At 39.7% G+C, this 21772-nt stretch overlaps 2 protein-coding genes across 9 annotated transcripts in view; one reads left to right on the top strand and one right to left on the bottom strand.

The window, feature by feature from the left end:
• The window catches only part of LOC140726964 (proteasomal ATPase-associated factor 1-like), a 474892-nt gene that overhangs the window by 127155 nt on the left and 325965 nt on the right, over positions 1-21772 (bottom strand). The gene's annotated exons all lie outside the window — the stretch shown is intronic.
• Positions 2107-21772, top strand: part of rab6a (RAB6A, member RAS oncogene family) — an 86005-nt gene continuing 66339 nt past the window's right edge. For 4 of the 8 annotated variants that reach the window (XM_073044011.1, XM_073044008.1, XM_073044012.1 and 1 more), the window contains exon 1: positions 2107-2210. In XM_073044011.1, the coding sequence (XP_072900112.1) occupies positions 2120-2210 (91 nt within the window). In that variant the 5' untranslated portion in view covers positions 2107-2119. Of the gene's footprint in view, positions 2463-21772 lie in introns of all 8 variants that reach the window. The other 4 variants (XM_073044015.1, XM_073044013.1, XM_073044014.1 and 1 more) reach the window with 2 other exon arrangements.

The raw sequence follows: 21772 nt of genomic DNA, 5'->3' as shown, positions 1-21772 counted from the left end.
TTGGCCTGACTTCAGTGGTTGGAAAGATGTTGGACTGCATTATTAAGGATGAAGTTTTGGAGTACTTCAAGTGTTATGAAAAAATAGGCTGAAATCAGCATGGTTTCTTTAAGGAGAAATCTTGTCTGACAAATCTATTAGAGTTATTTGATGAAATAACAGGCAGGATAGACAAAGGAGAGCCAATGGATATTGTTTACTTGGATTTTCAGAAGGCCATTGACAAGGTGCCACACATGAGGCTGCTATACAGAATAAGAGCCCATGCTATAACAGGGAAGACATTAGCATGGATAGGAGATTGGCTGACTGGCAGAAGGCAAAAAGAGGGAATAAAGGGGGCCTTTTCTGGTTGGCTGCCTGAGTGGTGTTCCAAAGGGGTCAGTGTTGGGTTTGCTATTTGTGAATGCTAATGATCTGGATGATGGAACTGATGACTTTGTGGCCAGGTTTTGTGGAGAATACTAAGCTAGGTAGAAGGGCAGGTAATATGAGGATGGAGGGAGTCTGTAGAAGGACTTGGGCAGATTAGGAGAATGGGCAAAGAATTGATAGATGGAATACAGTGCAGCGAAGTGTATGGTCATGCACTTCGTTAGAAGGAATAAATGGGTAGACAGTTTCCTAAACATGAAGCTAGTTCAGAATCAGAAGGGCAAAGGGCCTTGAGAGTCATAGTGCAGGATTTGCTAAAGGCTAACTTGCACGATGAGTTGGTAGTAAGGAAGGCGAATGCAATGTTTTCATTCATTTTGAGAGTACCAGAATATAAAAGCAACAATGTAATGCTGAACAACACACACACACAAAATGCTGGAGGAACTCAGCAGGCCAGGCAGCATCTGTAGAATAAAGTACAGTCAACGTTTCGAGCCGAGGTTTCATGCACTGCCAACTGTACTTTTTTTCCCACCGATGCTGCCTGACCTGCTGAGTTCCTCCAGCATTTTGTGTGTGTTGTTCAGATTTCCAGCATCTACAGGTTTTCTCTTGTTTGTGAATGTGATGCTGAGACTTTATTAGCCATTGGTCAGACTGCACTTGGAGTATTGTGAGCAGTTTTGGGCTCCTTATCTAGGAAAGGATGTGCAGTCATTGGAGAGGGTCCAGAGAAGGTTTACCAGAATGCTAAACACAAGAGATTATGCAGATAAGGAGTAACACACACAAAAAAAAAAATGCAGTCAGAACTTAACAAGTCAGGCAGCTTCTATGGAAGGAAATAAATTGTTGACTTTTTGGGCCAAGACCCATCAGCAGGCCCTGGTGCAAAATCCTCCAGCATTTTGTGTATTTATGGGAATGGTCCCAGGAATGAAAGGGTTAACATATGAAGAGCATTTCATCCCTCTGGGTCTCCACTTGCTGGAATTTAGAAGAATGAGGGAGAATTTCATTGAAACCTTCTGAATATTGAAGGCCCAGATAGAGTGGACGTGGAGAGGATGTTTCCAATAGTGGGAGTGTCTGTGAGTAGAGGGCACAGCTTCAGAATACAAGGGCATCTCTTTAGAATAGAGATGATGAGGGACTTCTTTAGCCAGACTTTGGTAAATCTGTGGGATTGATCGATACAGATGTCAAATTGGTAAATCTGTGGAATTGATTGATACAGATGTCTATGGAGGCCAAGTCATTGGGTATATTTAAAGTGGAGGCTGATAGGTTCTTGGTGAGTAAGGATGTCAAAGGTTACAGGGTGAATGGAGCTGAGAGGCAAAATAAATTAGTCATAATGGAATAGTGGACCAGACTCAATGGACCAAATGGCCTGATTTTACCCTTGGATCTAATGATATAAATTGCACTAATTGCAATCAAATAGATGATGTATCAGAAGAAAAATTTAAAAAAAAACATGTCTTATCATAGCATATTTTATAACTCTCAACCAGTCATCAGTCCAAACAACAGGGCAAAGATCCCTGTGTGACAGGTGACGTCACCCCGTGGGTGGGATGGTAACGTGGCGTTCTGCGTATGCGCAGGTCACTTGCGGATCAACCAAACCGGACGCCGGCTCTGCTTCTCTCTCGCCACTGATTGGATGTCCGATGAGGAGACGTCACGCACACCGAAGAGCTTTCCTTTTGGTGATTGGCTAACAGGACTGCCAGTCATGTTGCTCCCTTTTCTCCACGGGAACAGGAAGCCATTTCCAGCAAGCAGGTTAGGTTGTTATGCAGCGGCTCGTATAGTAACCGTGAAGAGTAAGGCGATTTTTTTTTGTGTGTTCCTCTTTCAATTGACTGTGGATAATTTAAAATATATAATATCGCCGGTAGACGTAATCGCTTGCAGTTAGATTTAGCAATAACTACATTTCGGCTGCGAGTGTGAAGGAAAAAGAAGACGTTTAGTTCCTTTCAAATCCTCTTTTCTCTTCTGCGCGATGACTTCGGGAGGCGACTTCGGGAACCCGCTGCGGAAATTCAAGCTGGTTTTCCTGGGCGAGCAGAGCGGTGAGTTACCGGCGGGGGAGCTGGTGTAGAGGGTGCCTCTCTCATCGGGATGACTGGCAGGCGCTAGGCTGCATTGACTTGATTTCCACTCCCCACCCCTCCCTGTGGACACACCTTCGACCTGAGGCCTGGGGAATGGGGATGCAAAGGGAATAAAAATAAAGATGCTTTAAGCAGAAGGAGAGAGAGAAAAAAATCTCTATTCTTTGAACAGCCAGTGGCAGGTTAAGTCACTCGCCAACATCGTTTTGAGAGATGAAAGGGTTTTCGCAGGCAGATGTGTGTTGACTGCATTCATTCTACATTCTCTGCTGAGTTTTATCTTTTTTTTTAAATCTTTCATTACTGTTGGACGCGCAGGTGTGGGTGTTATCATTCTTGCAATAGTTAATCAGGTCGTGATTTCCCCCCCCTCCCGATGTTTCAGTGGTAATATCCACTCGCATTCATCCGCATTTTCCTGCACTGTCTTGCTGAGCACTAAATTACTATTGACTAACCCTGTTTACAAAACAAGGGCGTTTTCTTTTAATCTGGTTAATTGTCGTGATCACAGCTAGTCTCGAATCAAGAATTTGCATTTTGGCAATTTGTTCAGCAGTGTTGCATTTAAAAAGAGTGCTGGAAGTGATTCTTATTTTCTCTTCCAGAATCAAGACAGCCGGTAGTTGATTGAAATCTGGCCTACTAAGCAGTGTAACGTTATATTGTAAAGATCCACACAGCCGCGCCTTGAATTGTTAATCTTAAAACAGTTGAACCCATAATTTACTGTAAATTAAATCAAAACGATCGATTTATACAGACCCATTTCATTAAAATTCAGCACGGATAATTTGCATTTTTGTCAGCGCATGAACTGGGCAAGAATCCCACTGATTTGAATATCTATTGCGAACGTCGATATGTAGCACTGTAAACCTACATTTCATAGTCTAATTAACTGGGAAGTAAAAAAAATCCCTATTGATACATAGTCTCAGATGTATCGGTTTCTGAAGCATAACATATTTAGGGTAGCAATTAAGATTTGATTTCCATAAAGCTAGGATATGATGGAGATGGGTTATTGATTCGCTAGTAGAGATTTCGTTTTTAAAAAAGCTGATTAAACAGTTTGTGCAGTAACGATACAGACTTAAATTGCCTTACGGTAATGTTGAGTAAGTCAGTTCTGTACAATTAAGACAGCCTTGATCATAATCACCTTTCTGACAATTGTATGGTAGTTGTTCCGAATGCCTATGATATCCCTGATGGAGTGCGCTTTTGTTTTTAGATTTTGTCGTAATACGTCCCTGAGAGGTGACCATCCCGATATAAAATGTTGTTTGTTAGGTAATGAAAATTGCAGCGGTGAAGTATTATAGAAGAAGGCAATGAAGGAAAGCGTTGTCTCGTTACCTTTATTAAAAGAAAGCAGACGAATGGAATCTGGGCGTGGTGAGGCAGTCTGCATCATTCACAGTACAGAATACAGTAGCGCAGGTCGGTATTGACTGCTTCTAGACACGAAAAAACTAACTACGACGTGTCGTACATCAATGTGTCCTCGATTTCTAAATACAGTTTCACTGGTTTCATATACTGAGGCCGCTAATAAAACCTCTATTTAAAATTTTTAATGTTTATTGTATCAATTGAATATGCAATTTGCCTAAGCAATTTAAGAAAAATAACAGTCCAGTAAGTTAATCACTAGAGTTCTACACAGAACTATCCTGCCATTTTGAATAAATGATATTAATGAAATACTGTAATCTGAATGTTTTTATTCTCAATTTAAATCATAAAATGCATTCTGAAGGAAATGGTGGGGTTGTGGTGGAGAAGAAAATTTGGTGGATAACCAGACATTTAAAAAAAGGCCAGTGTTAATACATAACATGTCCGGCAGCACCTGTATAGAGATAAATAGATAACGCTGGCGATTAGTTTCGTTAGAATTATGCTTGTTTCTCCAGGGGTGTAACCTGACTTGCCTAGTATTTTCAAATTTCCAGCATCTGCAGATATTTTTTCTTTAAGTGCATAAGCAGTCACTTTCCCTCAATCATAGTCAAATTGAGTTCATCTGAGTGCCTGTTTGATGGAGCCTCAATTTGACGTACTGATTAAAACATCTATTTTTATTAGGTATAAAACATTAATATGAACACTGTTCTCCAGGAGTCAGGTGACACAGAATAGTTGCAAGCAATCATTTATATGGAAGGTTAATATACTTGCACTGTTGTTGTCCAGTACATGGAAGTTTTTGTTTCTTTTTGACCAAAGTTTGGAAATTGGTGAGAAAAATCACATTTTGATTTAAGTTCTATTAAAGATGCCCCTCAAAGCAGATGAATAAATGAGGAATTGCATTATATTGCTCGCTCAGAATTAGGTTTGGCCAGCAATTACTTCCTGGATTATACCTTCAGCAGAAGGCAGTCCATTGGTGCTCATTCCAACTTGTTTGAGGGAGGATTCCATACAACTATTTGTAGTTTCATGGAGGTGCAGACATAACTTCACTGTTCTGCAGCATGTCATATGCAGTCTTTATCTCTTTGGCCCTCACAAATCTGCCAAGAGCTCCATTTTAAATTTATTTGAATGTTCACATATCCCAGGCAACTGCTTTGTTTGTGAACAGCATCATTTGTACTGTACACAAAATTAGCTAGGTTTCTGGTCAAGCTGTTTCTGCCATTACAGCATTGAAATTTACTGGACAATGTGGAAAATTGGCTGGGTATATCCTGTTCTCAAAGCAGGACAAATCCAGTCTGGAAACACCAATGCCTTTGAATGGAAAATCCTACAGAAAGTAGTGGATATGGCCCAGAACATCACAGGTAAAGCCCCTCCCCACCATTGAGCACATCCAAACGGAGTGATCTCGTAGGAAAGCAGCATCCATCATCAAGGACCCCCACCACCCAGGACATGCTCTTTTTGCTGTTGTCATCAGGAAGGAGGTACCCATGCTATCTGGTTCAGCAACAGTTATTATCCCTCCAACCATCAAGCTCTTGGAAACAGAGGATAACTTCACTCTCCCATCACTAAAGTGTTCCCACAACCTATGGTCGTACTTTCAAGAACTTTACTGCTTACTTTCTTGAAATTTATTGCTTTCTTCATTATTTTATTTGTATCTGCACATTGGTTGTCTATCTGTTGCGTGCAGTCCTCCACTGACTTTTTTTGTTTTTTGGAATTACTGTGTATGCCCACAAGAAAACAAATCTCAGTTGTATGTGGTGACGTATATGTACTTTAATAATAAATTTTCTTTGAGCATGGTGTAGGACCATTCAGATTAAGGCAATCTTGAACAGCACATTTTATCACCAACTGAAGTGGCAAAGGTCAGCAGTCCATAGTGATGCCACCATGAGTAGGTTCCTGACCAAATCCTTGGGATTTTTGTTTGGAATATATTAGAAGTTCTGGTGATTGCATTCTAAATTCCTTCATTTCTGAGTTTGCATGCTGAAATTCCCATCCAGCATCATCACAGAAGGACTGCAGGTCTTCAAAAATGGGCAATAATTGCTAGTTTTGCCAGTGCTGCCTGGAGATGGGACGTGAGCTCATGATCAACTCCTTTGCTTCTCTCTGATTGAGACATTGACCAAGGTTGAAGTCGACGAGAACAAGAGCATGGGGTGCGTGGGTGTTCGGCATCATCTGTCTGCATTTGACCGGTTTTCCTCTCCCGCTTGCTAGCTGTTGTTGCTGGCAAGTGCAGGAAAGTAAAGTCTTGGGATCCACGTTGCCTGAGTTGGATTGGTGAGGCTGTGGTCTCCTTTTGGGGGACTTTGAGGTTCACGTTGCATGTGCTCCTGGAATCTTGTTACACTTTTTTGCTGTTTTTTGAGTGGTTTGATCAGGGCAATCCATGTGGACTGGGGCACTTCAGTGAAGAATGGTCTTGTGGCCTGCATTGGCTAGCGATGCGGTGCTGATCTGAACTAAACTGAATTTTACTGGTTTGATGTTTGATATTCTGTGTTGTTCACTCGCTTTTTGCCATTTGTCCAATTTGTTCTTTTTTTTCATGTATTGGGTGTTTGATGTTTTCTTGAATGGGTTCCATGGTGTATCTTTGTTTCGTGGCTGCCTGTGGGAGGACGAATCTCAGTTGTATTCTCTATCCATTCTTTGATAATAAATGTACTTTGAACTTAGTTGCCTACATTCCAAAATGAATGAAACACTGTTCAACCACTATAATGTTGCTTTGTTGGAAGAGCTATTTCTGAAGCCTAGTTATTATAGCTATTTTTTTCTTGGTGCAGCTTCTGTCTCTATTCACCTGGCTGAGTATAAATCATTTTCCTTGAGATGTTTGTTCAACATTGATCATATTTTAAATTTCCTTTCTGATGTTTTTGGAGCTGCTATCATTTTTTAAATTTTGAGTGTTTGAGGAATAAAACCTAGTAAGCAATGTTGGAACTTAAAATGCTTTGCACTTTTATCATAATGTTAGTAGTATTATGGGCTGCTCTAAATCTCTGTAATTTGTGCAATTTGAAGTTAGTATGCCAAATGAGCTTTTTCTGTGGCAGCTGTTTAATCTTCCTGAAAGTTATCTCTATAAGAAAATTAAAGTTGAAAAGACTTCAGATCTAATTAACAAGTATTGAAAAATGGCTAGATTTAAGCATGTCTAAAGCTTATTTTTCAAGTAGCAAAGGGTGCTGAATTCTGATATGTCAGTCCATGGCTGCTTCTATTGTTGCAATGAAACCACACTAGGGTTGGAGGAGCAATATCTTGTTCCGTCTAGGTAGCCTCCAACTTGATGGCATGAACATCGATTTCTTGAATTTTTGATAATGTCCCCCGTTCACCATTCCCCCATTCCCATTTCGCGCTCTCACCTTATCTCCTTATATGTCCATCACCTCCCTCTGGTGCTCCTCCCCCTTTCTTCCATAGCCTTTTGTCCTCTCCCATCAGATTCCCCTTTCTCTAGCCCTGTATATCTTTCACCAATCAACTTACCAGCTCCTTTCTTCACCCCTTCCCTCTTTTCACCTATCACCTTGTTTCTTCTTCCCACCCACCCCCACCCCCCAGCTACTTACTCTGACTCCTCATTTTTTTCTCCAGCTCTGATGAAGGGTTTCAGCCCAAAACGTCGACTGTACTCTTTTCCATAGATGCTGCCTGGCCTGCTGAGCTCCTCCAGCATTTTGTGTGTTGCTTGGATTTCCAGCATCTGCTGATCCTCTCTTGCTCAAAGTAAATTTACTAAAATGCATATTTGTCACCATATACAACCCTGAGATTCATTTTCTTGCAGGCATACTCAATAAATCCATAATAGAATAATACTTATAATAGAATCAATGAAAGATTGCATCAACTTGGTGCAAAAGACAACAAAACTGAGCAAGCATTGTTGAAGAAGAAAACAAACCTTAACCTTTCTTCTCTTTTGCAGATGCTGACCTACTTATTGTGCATCTCCCAGTGTTTTCTATTTTTGTTTTAGTTTCCATATTTTAAAATTGGATGCTGCTTTATCCCTTGGCAAATGGAAAGCTATTTTAAGAATTGCTTTCAAGTGCAGTGTCTGATTTTCATTTTATTAGTGGATATCTTCCTGAGTTGCTGAGATTTAAAATCTAACACATGAATTATCTTTTAGTTTCAACCAACAAAGCTTTCTTGTTATCTTGTCAACCTTAAATGTTGGACTTAATGATGAGTTAATTACTTGCTAAGTCAGGATTTAAACTCGTGATTTTGTTTTCAACCATTTTTGTTTAGTGCATATTTTTGAATCTTTTTCATACCAATTTATATTCATTCCCATTAGAAATTGCATGCCTAGCAGTAAATATTGGATCCTTTGGATGCTGCATTCTTTGATTTTTTTTTATACTGATGCGACTTGAGATTTGAAACTGGAATGTCATGAATACTACATTATTCACATTTGATAGGGATAATCATCAGTTACTGTCAATGAAATGAAAATTCCTAGAAACGTAGAATAATTAGTGATAAATCTAAAAGTTCAATGTAAATTTATTAAAGTGCATGTATGTTGCCATATATAACCCTAAGATTCATTTTCTTGCAGACATACTCAATACATCCATAATAGAATAAATGAAAGACTGCACCAACTTAGTGCAAAAGACAACAAATTGAACAAATACAAAATTCTTTTTTCCAATATTTTTATTAGTTTCTACATAGAAGAATACAGAGTACAAGAAAGTGTATATAAAAGAACAAATACAAAATTAAAGAAATAATAATAAATAAGCAATAAATATTTGAGAACATGAGATGAAGAGTCCTTGAAAGTGAGCCCATATGTTGTGGGAACATTTCAACGATGGGGAAAATGAAGTTATTCTCTTTGTTTCAAGAGCCTGTTGACTAAGGGGTAATAACTGTTCCTGAACCTGGTGGTGCGGGTCCTGAGGCTCCCATACCTTCTTACCGATGGCGGCAGCAGCAAGAGGAGAGCATGACCGAGATTCCTGATGATGGATGCTGCTATCCTGAGTTGATGTTCTGTGTAGATGTCCTCAATGATGGGGAGGGCTTTACCCTTGATGAACTGGGTCAGATCCACTACACTAAAGGACTATGTGAGGATATTTAACATGAAAATGATGCTAAAGTATTGGACTTTAAAAAAAACTTAAGTGGAGGTGTGAAGGTTGATGGACAATAACACTGCTTCATTATCTTCTGATATGTGAGAATTAGACACTATTGAATGTCTATTCCAAATTGCATTTGAGTAGGTGGTAGTAGGGACAAGTCATTAACTTGAATTGCTGCATTTGTTGTGGTGAAGGTGTTCATGAGTGGTTTTAGGGAATTCCAGGAGGTTGGTGTGTCCTTGTAGTGTAGTCCGTACCCATGCCTATATTAGTAGATAGGATCAGGTAAGCATTGCTAAGCTTCTTTATTGTACTTTGTTGATGGGGCATTGTTTACGGAGGTGGATGATGTCAGGTTGTTGTTCTGTATGTTACTGATTTGCAAGTGGAATTGAACTAAGGATTTCTAGTTCTGACCATTGGCAGCAGGAATACAGAGGAAGTAGATAAAGGCAGTTGGGACTACAGTATTCCCAGGAGGAGCTCCTTTAGTGGTGTTCTGGAGCTCATGATGCTCAGAACTGTTCTCTTTTGTGTTGATTTTGATGGTAGAGAAGTAGATGTTGATTGATGATAGAGTAGTGGATGTTAGTTATATAGATTTTGGTAAGACATTTGAGAAGATTCTCATGGTAGGCTCATCCAAAACATTTACAAGTTGCTTGGACTTGAGGACCTGAATTATAAGGAAAGGATGAATAGGTTAGGAATTTATTCCCTGGGGTGTAAGAGAATGAGGGGAGATTTAATAAAGGTATACAAAATTATGAGGGGTATAAATAGGGTAACTGCAAGGAGGCTTTTTCCACTGAGGTTGTATGAGACTAAAACCCTCGGGTTAAGGGTGAAAGGTGAAATGCTTTAGGAGAATATAAGGTGGATCTTCTCCACTCAATGGTGAGAGTGTGGAATGAGCTGCCAGCAGAAGTGGTGGATACAGGTTCGATTTCACCATTTAAGAGAAATTTGGATTGGTGCATGTATGGGAGGGGTATGGAGGGCTACAGTCTGGGTGTAGATTGATTAAATTAGGCTTCACAATAGTTTGGCATGGACTTGATGGGCTGAAGGGCTTGCTTCTGTGTTGTAATGTTCTATGACTCTCTGGTGGTCCATAACTAGTGGTGTTCCACAATATCCATATTGGAACCTGTGTGGTTTTTGCCTTGTACTACAGGCCATGCATTTAAAGTGAGAGGGAGAAAGTTCAAAGATGATGTGGGGCAAGTTTTTTTTAAAATCGAGAGTGGGGGTGCTTGGAATGTTCTGACGGAGTGGTGGAGGCAGATATGATGGAGGAATTTAAGACTCTCTTGGTTTGGCACATGAATATGCAGAGGGATATGGGCCACGTGCAGGCAGAAGGGATTAGTTTAATTAGGCATCATTAATTTGACACAATATGAGCTGAAGGGCCTGTTCCTGTCCTTGTTCTTCAATTTTATTGAAGTTCTTTTGTGCCTTGTGTCGTGAAACATCTTTTCCCTTGCCTCTAGAAAATTGCTTTTCTGGTCATCTGGAGTCAAAGAGCCTAAACTGAGCATCATGCATTCCACTTAACCACTGCCTGCTGGCCACAGTATTTATCAAATTTATCTTTGGATTGGAAATACCTGCACAGCCAATTCCAGAATGTACTGATGTCCTCTGATCCTTTTATGAGTCCAGTTTACTCTGGTGTTTCTTGTTTCCATGTGAAATGAATTATATTGGCTGAAGACTGACTTCTGTGGAAGTGAGACCATTTGGGAAGAGCTGGAATGGTTCATTTCAGTGGTTTAATGTGGTTGTAAATGCTTATGCTTTCACTTTTAATCTTGCCTGATCAGATGAATTGTTTTTAAATTGGTCTCATTGCTTGTTCAGTGACTCACTTCCATTCATAAGTTGAAGTAGCTGAGTTTTTATCAGTTGGTTGCAGGATTGCGTAGTTTTGCTTACTTGGCACTTTTCTTTTGTAGGTACTGCTAATAAAAGTAGATTCTAAAGAACAGGTTTACTTGGTGCAATTTGTCATTCATTCATGTTTAAAGGAATTGGTAGGAAAAGCCAATATTTTTCATGTTGAATATTTGAATGTTTGATTTTTCTCTATTCAAGATGCTCAATAGATTTATAGCCTGGAATATGTGCAGTCACCAGTTTATTTACAATTTCACTAAGTGCTTTTTTAAAATATGTGCAAAAGTTTTCTTTTTTCTTACTGAAGCTGTTGTATGATTTACAATACAACTGCTGAGGCTTCATTAAGCAGAAGACATTTCGTCTTTTGGGTTTCAGCTTTAAGTATTGGTAAGATGCACATTGTACATTCCTGGCACCTTCAGGCAGCAAAGGATACAGGTCATAGAACAGCAGTAAGAAAATTATCTAGTTTTAAAAGTTCATTGATGTGGAAAGACCATTTGCCACACTGCTGATGTTGGCTGACCAGCTGATTATTTCCAAAACACAAAAATACTGCCAAGATGAGGCCAAACTCAGGTTGGAGGAGCAACACCTCATCTACCGTCTGGGTAGCCTCCAGCCTGGTGGTATGAACATTGAATTCTCCAATTTCCAGTAATTCCCTCCCCCTCCCCTTTCCCCTATCCTTGGTCCCCCTCTGCCTCTCTCCACTTTCAACTTTCTGCTCCTTTACCTCTACAGTTCTTTCATGCTTATCCCCTCCCCCCTTTATCCTTCCTTTGATTGATTCTCCACCTGGTGCCTCTAGCCCTTCCCCCTCCCTTATCTCTCTTACTGGGCTTCAGCCCTCTCTTCCCCCCCCCCCCCATTCCTGATGAAGGGTCTTGGCCTGAAACGTTGGCTACTCTTTTCTCACGGATGCTGCCTGACCTGCTGAGTTCTTCCAGCGTCGTGTACGTATTCTTTGATTATTTCCAATATCTTCTGCTTTTTTCCCCTCAGATTTTCAGCACCACTTTTTGGTTTGCTTTTCTCTCTCTCTCCTCCCCCCCCCATTCAGTCACTCCATTGTCTCTTTAACTGCTAGGTACAGATATGTACCTACTGTATAATTGAAAATGTCTTCAGTCTCTCCGGACAATAAATTACTTTTGGAATCTGATGATTGTTCAGTACCAGCAGACAATGTAGATTTGTAACATTCTGCCAATAGCAGTAGAAGTGATCAGTTGAAATTTATGGTGGAGGAAGTTGTGTTGGCTGGATTAATGGAAGAATCCTACATCTTTAGAGTAGTAGTATTGTGTCTTTAACCTCCATTTGAGCAAGCAGATGTGACCTTGATGTCTCATTCAGCAGAATATCTCTCCCTCAAGCATCATTTTACTTGGCAAAGTTTCAAAAATTTAAAGGTGGGAAGCTTTTCTAAATTTTCCATTTTGGATAATCATCATCAAAAAATGTAATTTAAAAATGGACATACTTAAGTTTTCCATGGTGCTGTATTGCTTAAGTATTAATAAGAAAAGTGCTTGGAGATTTTGCTTGGGTTCAGCAATGGACCATAGTGCTCCTTGAACATGTTTCCCCATTTAATGAAATCATGGCTAATTTGTGACCCAAGTCCATGTATCTGCTTTAGCTTGTAAAACAAAGGTATAAAAGGGACACATTTTTCAATCCTTTTAAATTTAGGATATAGCATTAATTGCTAGTTGTAACAGAATAATGCAGGCTTTCATGATGAATTGTAAGAAGATCGTGGCTTGAGTTCTGCCCCCTCATCATGTTCTCTCAGCTAGTGAAAATAGTAGATAGAATGAAGCTTAGTTCCTCTTCACATTTTAAATAGCTCATCAAATCGCCCACTAACTCTCAGGTCCAAGAAGTACAGCCACAGTATCTCTTCTTACAACTTTGTGTATTAATCATTTAGATTAATCATAGTTAAATTCCTTACAAGGCTAGCATATCCTTCTAACGTAGAGTCCTTTTGCTATTCCAGCTGTGGTCTAGTCAGAGCTTTATATAGCTGCAGAATAAATTGTACCCTCTTTTGTAGTTTTGTCAGGTTTATGTATGCCTATTGGATTTCTGGTTAGTGTTATGATTTTCAAATAATTTGATTGAAAGTAATAAATACAGTGCTTGATGTTTTAAACTAGCACAGGAACATGCCTTTTAGCCTAACAAGAACATGCCAACCTTAGTCCTAATTTCCTGCATTTATCCCATATTCCTATAAGCCCTGCCCCTGCATACTCCTATTCAAGTACTTAATGATGCTATTAAACTTGCCTCAACCACTTCCTCTGGCAGCTTGTTCCATATACTCATCACCACCCTCTGTGAAGGAGTTGCCCCTCAAGTCTCTTTTAAATATTTCCCTCTGACCCTGTATCTCTATCCCCTAGTTTTAGACTCCCCGAATATTGGAAAAAGACTTCATGATTTTCTAAATCTCTAGGTCACCTCTCATTCTCCTATGCTCCAAGGGAGGCTAGGTTGATTAACCTCTGCCTATAACTCAAGCCCTCTAGTCCTGGCAACATCCTCGTAAATCTTTTCTGCACCTGTTCTAGTTTAACCAGTTTTGTTTCTGTAACAAGGTGACTAAAGCTATACGGTAGTCCAAATGTGGCATCACCAATGTACAACTGCCACATGGAGTAAAAGAGTAGGAACATCATGCCCTGACTAATGAAGGCCAGCATGCTAAACACCCTTTTCACCACTCTGACTTACTGTGATGCTGCTTTTAATGAACTCCTTGTACTCCTGGATTCCATTATTTTCCCTGGTGTTCTACCGTTCAGAGTGTACGTCCTGTTAGTTTCACTTTCCACAATGCTATTGCCTCACACTTGTCTGCATTGAAATCCTTTTGCCACTCCTTGGGCTACTTTTAACTGATTAAAATCTCCCCCCCCTCCTCTCCCCCCCCCCCCCGGTAATCCCGTAATCTACAATAAGATTTTTCACTAATTGACAACACCTATTTCATGAAATCTGCAAAGTTACTGATAAAGACGTGCATTCAGTTCCAGATCATTTACATAAATGACAAAGATAGCGACAGCAAACAATGCAACCAGGAGTGACATCCTCCACACGGTCTGAATAACAAGAGTCCCAACACCGATCCCTGTGGCGCACCACCAGCCTCCTTTCCAAGAAACAACCTTTAACCCCTGCGCTCTACTTCCTTCCTCTGAACCAATTTTGAATCCACCCTTGTATTTTCTCTGGATTCCATGAGATCAGACTTCCCAGACCAGCATGCCATGTGGTGCTGAACTAATGACACCTAATCTCTCTATCCCGCACAAGGTGTATTCATATGCCTATCTAAGACTCTTAATAGCTGCTTCCGTTGCCGTCCCTCGTAGCACATTCCAGACACCCACCATTCTAAGTTTAAAAAAAAATAAATGCTCCACACGTGTTTGAAAATATCTCGCCTCACCTTAAATGCATGCCTTCTAGTTTTAGATATTTTGACCCCGGGGAGAAAGATACTGGTTGTCAGCTGTATGTATTCCTTTCATAATTTTATAAATTTCTGTCAGGTCTCCCCTCGGCCTCTGCTGCTCCAGAGAAAACAACCCTAGTTTGTATAATCTCTTTATAGCACCTGTCATTTAATCAAGGTAGCATCTTGGTAGTAAACTACTTCCATAACCCCTCTAAGCCTCGATGCCTTTTCTATAATGAGGTGACCAGAATTGAATGTAGTACTCCAGATATGGTCTAGCCAGAGTTTTATACAGCTGCAGTGTGGCTTCCTGACTTCGGAATTCCGTGCCTTCGCTAATAAAAGCAAGCATGCCATATGCCCTTTTCTTACTCTATCAATTTCCATGGCCATTTTCAGGGAGCTATAGACTTGTGCCCAATTATCCTCTGTACTTAAATACAGTGACTGACTGTGTATGCACTTTCCCCTGTATATTTGACTTCCCCTAGTGCAACTCTTCCCACTTGCCTGAATTACACTTTATCTGCATTTCTCTGCCCTTATCTGCAACTGTACTATATCACACTTCGGCCTTTGGCACCTCCTACATTAACAACAGAAGAGATCCCGGTTTAGATCCCTTTGGGACACCACTAGTCAAGGACCTCCAGCCAAAATAAGACCCATCAGGCACTAGCCTCTGTCTTCTAGGGGCAACCCAATTCTGAATCCAAACAGCCATTTCACCATGAGTGTCATGCACTTTAATCATCTGGATGAGCCTACCCACGAGAGACTTGGTCATATGCCCAATTAAAATCCATCCACTGATCTTGCTTTATCAATCGCTTTCCTTGAAAAACTCATTCAAATTTATAAGACTTGCTTTGCCCCACATAAAGCCATACTGACTGTCCCTAAGTAGGCAATGATTTTCCAAATGTTCATAAATCCTTTCCCCAAGAAGCTTCTCCAACATCTTCCCTCCCATTGATGTGAGATTCACTGGTCTACATTTTCCAGGATTATCCCCATTTCCCTTCCTGAACAAAGAATGATGATGGTGTCTTTCACCTTTTAGAATGGTTACTTTGTAGATGCTTTCAACTTGGAATTATTATTAAAAAGACAACTTGAACTGAATTGTAGTTCATTATGTGATTATTAGCATTGCAAATTTTGATTACCGTAGATTCCGGATTATAAGCCGCTACTTTTTTCCCCACGCTTTGAACACTGCGGCCTTTACTTCGGTGCGGCTAATGCATGGTTTTTTTTCATGCCGCCAAAAACATTTTGCCTCGTAACAGTAGACCAATAAAATTGATGAGTAGTTCACAGAGGTCCAATGAAATTGTATGATAAATCAAGCGCACTTTCACAATTAAATTATTGTAAATCAGTCATTTGTACTCCCCCTCATCAACATGGAAAACACTCGAAGAAAAGCATTGTGCTGCCTTTATGGCAGTTATTTAGTTTATAATATTTTCGCTTAGTAATTCATTTGTTAGTATTTTCTAGTTAAAGTTAGAAGTGTTTTAAGTATATTTGTTTTCTGTACTACATCCCGGAATGCTATGACGTCACATCCGGTTTCGCCGTGTCTTGTGGGAAAATACCGGTTTGTGATAAACGGAAAGGAGGGGGCGAGCGCATTAGACCCGAGCGAGAACGCTGCCAGCATATGATGCAGCTTTTAAGTTAAAGGCGATCAATAACTTTTCCTGGAAGGCTGCAGTATATATTTTTTTACCAGTCGTTAGGAGATATTGGAATGTTGTTCGTGCACTGTTCAGTAAAAAAGTATACGCAACGTAATTTGTGTGTTACCGATACGTATGTATATTTAAAAGTAGCCGTGTTACAGGCACGGTTCGAAAAAAAGCATTTGCAATATGTATTTGTTTATGTTACCATACGGATTTAATTAAAAGTTAAAAAATCCTCACGTGTAATATCTTTCTGTGTAAATATCTCATATTACAACGTGGGACACCTGCGGCTTAAAATCCGGTGCGGCCTGTACAAGTACAAAATTGATTTTCTTTCTAAAATTAGAGCCTGCGGCTTTTAATCAGGTGCGCTCTGTAGTCCGGAATTCACGGTACTTCCAGGCGAATAATGCTGATTGCACAGGTTTTCGATCAGGATAGTACCACTGATTTTTATTGAGATAAGGTGCAATGTTACTACTTGTAAACCATGCTTAAAACTGCTTAATTTGATGCCATTGTATTTGGAAAATGTGGATTTAAAATTTTAAGTTTACAAGCCAAGTGTTTTGAAACAAACTTTTGGCTATTCTCTTACTTCATAGAAATTCTTAATACTAGACCTTAATTGTTCTAATTTTAGTTATTTGAAACTTAGTCCTTGTCTCCTGGTCTTTCCCAAGTGCTTTACGATGGCATCAATGTATTTAAAGTCCAGAGTTTTGAATAATTGATCTTTGAATGCTGTTTATTTGGGACACATACATTTTATACTTGATAGTTTAATTTTTCAATCTGTTGTCGTAAGTTAACATGGTGCAAACAAAATGTGCCATCTGTCTCAGCCACTCAGCTGATGTGTACTTGAAACTCCTCTGAAATTTGCTCAGCCTTCTGCAGATGGCAAGCAGCAAGTGGGCAGTTCTGGTGTTCCATGAGTTCATGTCCCTCATGAATAGTTTTTTTTCTATTGTCCTGTTCCTTGGAAACATTCAGGTGATGGCATCACATGTGGCACATGGGGAAGGAAGAAGAGGTGCCTGAGCAATAACAAAATGGCATTCAACTGCTGGGGAAATAGGTGTTTTCTGTGACTCCAGGAAGCCATATTGTACCTTGGAGCTTAAATCAAGGATATTGTTAAATAGATGTAAGAGAATTTGGATGGAGGTGGGTAAGCACTGGGTCCTTTTTGGTATCAACAATATGAGTAGAAGGTCATGCAGGCTGAGTTAAGGGAGTGAAAATGTAGACTAAATAAGGTACGACCTCTACTGTGCAAAGAAAAAGAGTAGGTGAGCTTGCTGCTGGAAAAATGATGTGGGATGGAGAATTCTAGATTCTTGAGGAATTAGAGATATTTTTGAGGGAGGTGGTACCTCTGCAACCAGGTACTTTACACCTCAACAGGAATGGCGCTAATCTCATGAAGAGAGGGAATACTTTGCACATGCTGTTAGGAAGGGTTTAAACTTCGCAATTGGGCACCACAGTAGTATAATGGTTAGCTATTACAATTCTGGGCATCAGAGTTCAATTCCGGCATCCTCTGTAAGCAAGTTTGTTCATTCCTACTGGTTTCCTCCCACTATCCAAAGATGTAGCAGTTAGTAGGTTAATCGATCATTATAAATTGTTTTGTGATTAGTCTAGTGTTAAATTGGTGGTTTGAAGGGCCTGTTCATGCTGTATCTCTAAATTAAAATTGAATGAATTGAATGATCTTTATTGTCATTATACATAGGTACAATGAAACTCTGTTTGGCTTCCTCTCAGGCAATCAAACAAAGCGGTAGATAAAAACAAGACAGTAATAGAAAAACAGTGTTAAATAGATAAGTAGCATAAAATAAGTTACAGCAGCATCAGCTTTTGTGGGAATTTGGCCTGTTTCTTCTTTCTGAGGAAGAAGGGTCTTTGTTGTGCCTTTTTTTTACAAGCATCGAGGTGTTGGTGGTCCATGTCAGCTGCTTTGACAACATAACTCCAAGGAACTTTAGGTGTTCCATACTTTCCATTACCTCTCTGTGTATATGGAGGAGGGTGTGTACTCTGTCCTTTGATCTCCTGAAGTAAATGATCATCTCTTTTATTTTAGAAGTGTTGAGGACCAGGTCATTGTCCTTACACCACTCCATCAGATGATCTACCTTGAGCCTGTAGGCTGTTTCATCCTTGTCTGAGAGATCTTTGGATTCCCCACAAACTGAGAGAGAAGGTAAAATGGGGGTTTGGGCATTTAGGAAGGCAAAGAAAGGAAAAGACACATGCAGAGCAGTGGCAGAAGTGATACAGGTGTAATGAGAAGTGACAGTGTGCGCAAACACACTGTATCAAAGGTAAAACTGAATGAATGTAGCATTGCAACAAGATAATTGGAAGGAATGAGGTTATGATTTCATCGTAGCTTTGGTGTATGAAGCTTTGAACGGAACATTCAGAAATATTTGACATTTCAGAAGTGTCAGCATGAAATAGAGTAGCTCTAATAAACTCTGCCATGAACAGTTCCAATCCTGGCTGCGAAAGGAGGAGGATTGAGTATGGAGCTAACAATCCCATTCCATAAAAACCCAGTGCTACAGAAACACCAATAGAAGCTCTAAAAGCCTCATCCCTGGGAGAGGAAGGAGAAGTTGGGCTACAGCTGGGATAGACTAGCCCAGGACTGAGAACTCTGGCGTAATGCTGTCGGTAGCCTGTAGAGGTGATGGGCTTAAGTGAGTAAGAAGCTCTGTTAATAAAGAATGAAAGCACTGCAGATGTGGGGAATAATAATTGCAAGAAGCTTAAGGTACTGAATCAGTTTGGATGGGGATAGAAAATGGTATGCATAAGAACCCGCTGTGGGAATAATAATAGCCACCCTCCCCTCTCCATGTGTAATGGTATAAAAACTGAGAAATAATAGAAGCATGTAAAATGGATTCTGTGATTGCCATGGGTGATTGTAATTACTGATTGGACAAATCAAATTTAGCAAAGGTAGCCTTGATGTGTTTATAAGTACAACCTTGATACTGTTTTAAAAACATACAATAATATATTGAGAAACCAACAAAGAAGCAGGCCATTTCTTAATTTTTTAAGTTTACAGTTACAGTGTGGAGCAGGCCCTCCAGCTCAATGAGCTGTACTGTGCAGCAATTCACTTATTTAACCCTATCCTAATCTCAGGACAATTTAGAATGACCAATTAACCTACTAACTTTCTTACAGAGGGCACCAGAATCGAACTCTGATGCCCCATGCTCTAATAGTATTGCGCTAATAGCTATGCTACCATGGCACCCTACAAGTGAAATTTGAACTCTTCCCAATAGCATGTGCAAAGTAATCTCTCCATGTGGATATTAGTGCTGTTCCTGTTGAGGTGTAAAGGCTGGCTGTAGAGGTCCCTTATACATTTGTTTTACAAGGAGCTAAAGCAGATACATGGACTTGAGTCACCGATTAGCCATGAGTTCATTAAGTAGGGATCTTATTAAATACCCACTGAAGCTGAATGGGATGCTAGCTTCAGAAAAAGGTGGTACTTTGGGTACTTCAGTCTCAACCCAGATTAGTTAAAAAATGATTGATGTTTGATTTTTACCACCCGCTCCATGCCACCTTCTAACTCTGATTTATGTACTCCCTATCAAAGAACTAAGAAATATTTGATTTATTTCTTTGTTCACTACTATTTAACTTGACGTATCTTCAATAAATCTTGCTGCTCAATTCTCTTCCAGATGTGTTTGCCACTGTGGCTTTGTATGCAAGAATGATGAAAGCACCTTAATGAAACAGCAAGTCTTTTAAGACTGTGTTCATAGTATTGCTTAAAAAGTAGTGGAGTTGAAATATGAGCTGTGGGCTTTGGTATGACAAATTCTATGATAGACTGCCAAAATAAACCTGGAATTTTTTCCCTAAGTTAATTTGAATACATTGTAACATTCAAATTGTGTGTCAAGGCTGTTTCCCATTTTACTAAACTGGTCAGTCTAAAAATATATTCTTTACCTCTTCTAGGTTGCTCCATTGTCACAAAGATAAATTTTTCATGTGTGGTGGCTATCATTGTATCTCTTTGTCGAAATAAAGTAAATGATGTGATCATTTAAATTTGTCTGTGCAGATGACTTTGAAAGAGGATAGAACTGCAAGATCAGGTGAGAGTCATTTATAAGAATGTATTTGTAATGTTGTATCAAATTTGTATTTCCAAAAGTCTGGGTGACAAAGGTCATTGGCTGACAGAACTTCATTTTATTTATTTATAGGATTTTCTGACAAGGTTGACAAGGTGGATAAAAGAACTGATTGATTAGTATTTGAAAACGTATTTGTTGCCTGGAGGTGGTGGTGGCGGATAGCCTTCTGGAGCCATTACCAAGATTTCCTCAGAATTCTAATTGTTGGAGAGCTTTAGGGATGTTGGAGCTAAGATGGTGTGTGACTCCACCATTATTGACACTCTGGAGCTAATATATGTGCATTTGTCTAGATTAATGGATTCTTTGCTTTAAAATCTTACTCTAAAATGGGAGACTAGTGTATGAATTTTCAAATGGGTAGGGAAGCATGTCATGAAATTTCCCAATTAATCTTCAAATTGGTTGCGAAGAACAGTATTTTTAGTTTTGTTACCATGTAGATTTAGTTGACATAATACTGTTTATTTTTTTATTTTAAAAACTAAATTTGAGTGTTATTGAATATATTTTCATTAAAATAAAGCCAGAGAATAGTTAATATGCACACACCTTCTACAAAAGCTTAATATGGTAAAAAGCCTTTTGATCCCTAGGCTCAGATTTGTAAAACCATACGCCTGAAAACTGTTTCTTCATACCAGTTGACATGCCTGTTCTTTAATTGATGTATCTACTAATATTAATGATCAAGATAGGATTAATCAAGTAGTGAGGATTACCAGGAATTTATGGTAACCCATGGGTGGGTTACTATCTCTGCTTATTAGGTTTGAATTCTCTTCTAGTTAAACTTTCAAAACTTTGGCTGAATGTTTTAAAAAAATGCTCAAAACACTAGGGAGTATAGTTTTTTGTAAAATTATTTTGCATTTCTTTTTTACCTGTAAATGCCTGCAGGGAAATTAATTAAGGTAGTATATGATATGTACTTCATTTGATAAATTTACTTGGAACGTTGAGGACAGGCAGCAACCCTGGAAGGAGAAACAGTTAACATTTGGTGTCAAAGCTCTTTTGTCAGAACTGGGAACAAGCTAAATATTGTAGCGGTGTGCTACACGCAGCGCTAAAATAATGACACGGAGTTGGTAAACTGCAGTTAAAGAAGATTTTATTCGAACTTCACAGCCTTGCTTTAAAGCCTCCCTGATCCCGCCCTCCCCGGGCGCGGATGCTGTAGGGGGCGCGTACTCACAATCCCCCGCAGGCTTTTCCCTTTGTTGGTGAAGCAGACCTGGCGCCCTTTTGGGACTGGCCTTTGTGCCGGCGCGCTGGCTATTTGTGAGCCGGTTTGAGTGCGCTAGGAAGTGGGTCGCCACAATATGCTATTAAGTGGCATAGAGGACATAAGGCTATAAGACATAGGAACAGAATTAGGCCATTTGGCCCATCAGGTCTGCTC

Source organism: Hemitrygon akajei, chromosome 4 (assembly GCF_048418815.1).
Source record: "Hemitrygon akajei chromosome 4, sHemAka1.3, whole genome shotgun sequence".
Taxonomy (NCBI): domain Eukaryota; kingdom Metazoa; phylum Chordata; class Chondrichthyes; order Myliobatiformes; family Dasyatidae; genus Hemitrygon; species Hemitrygon akajei.
This window is presented reverse-complemented; position numbering and strand designations above follow the sequence as displayed.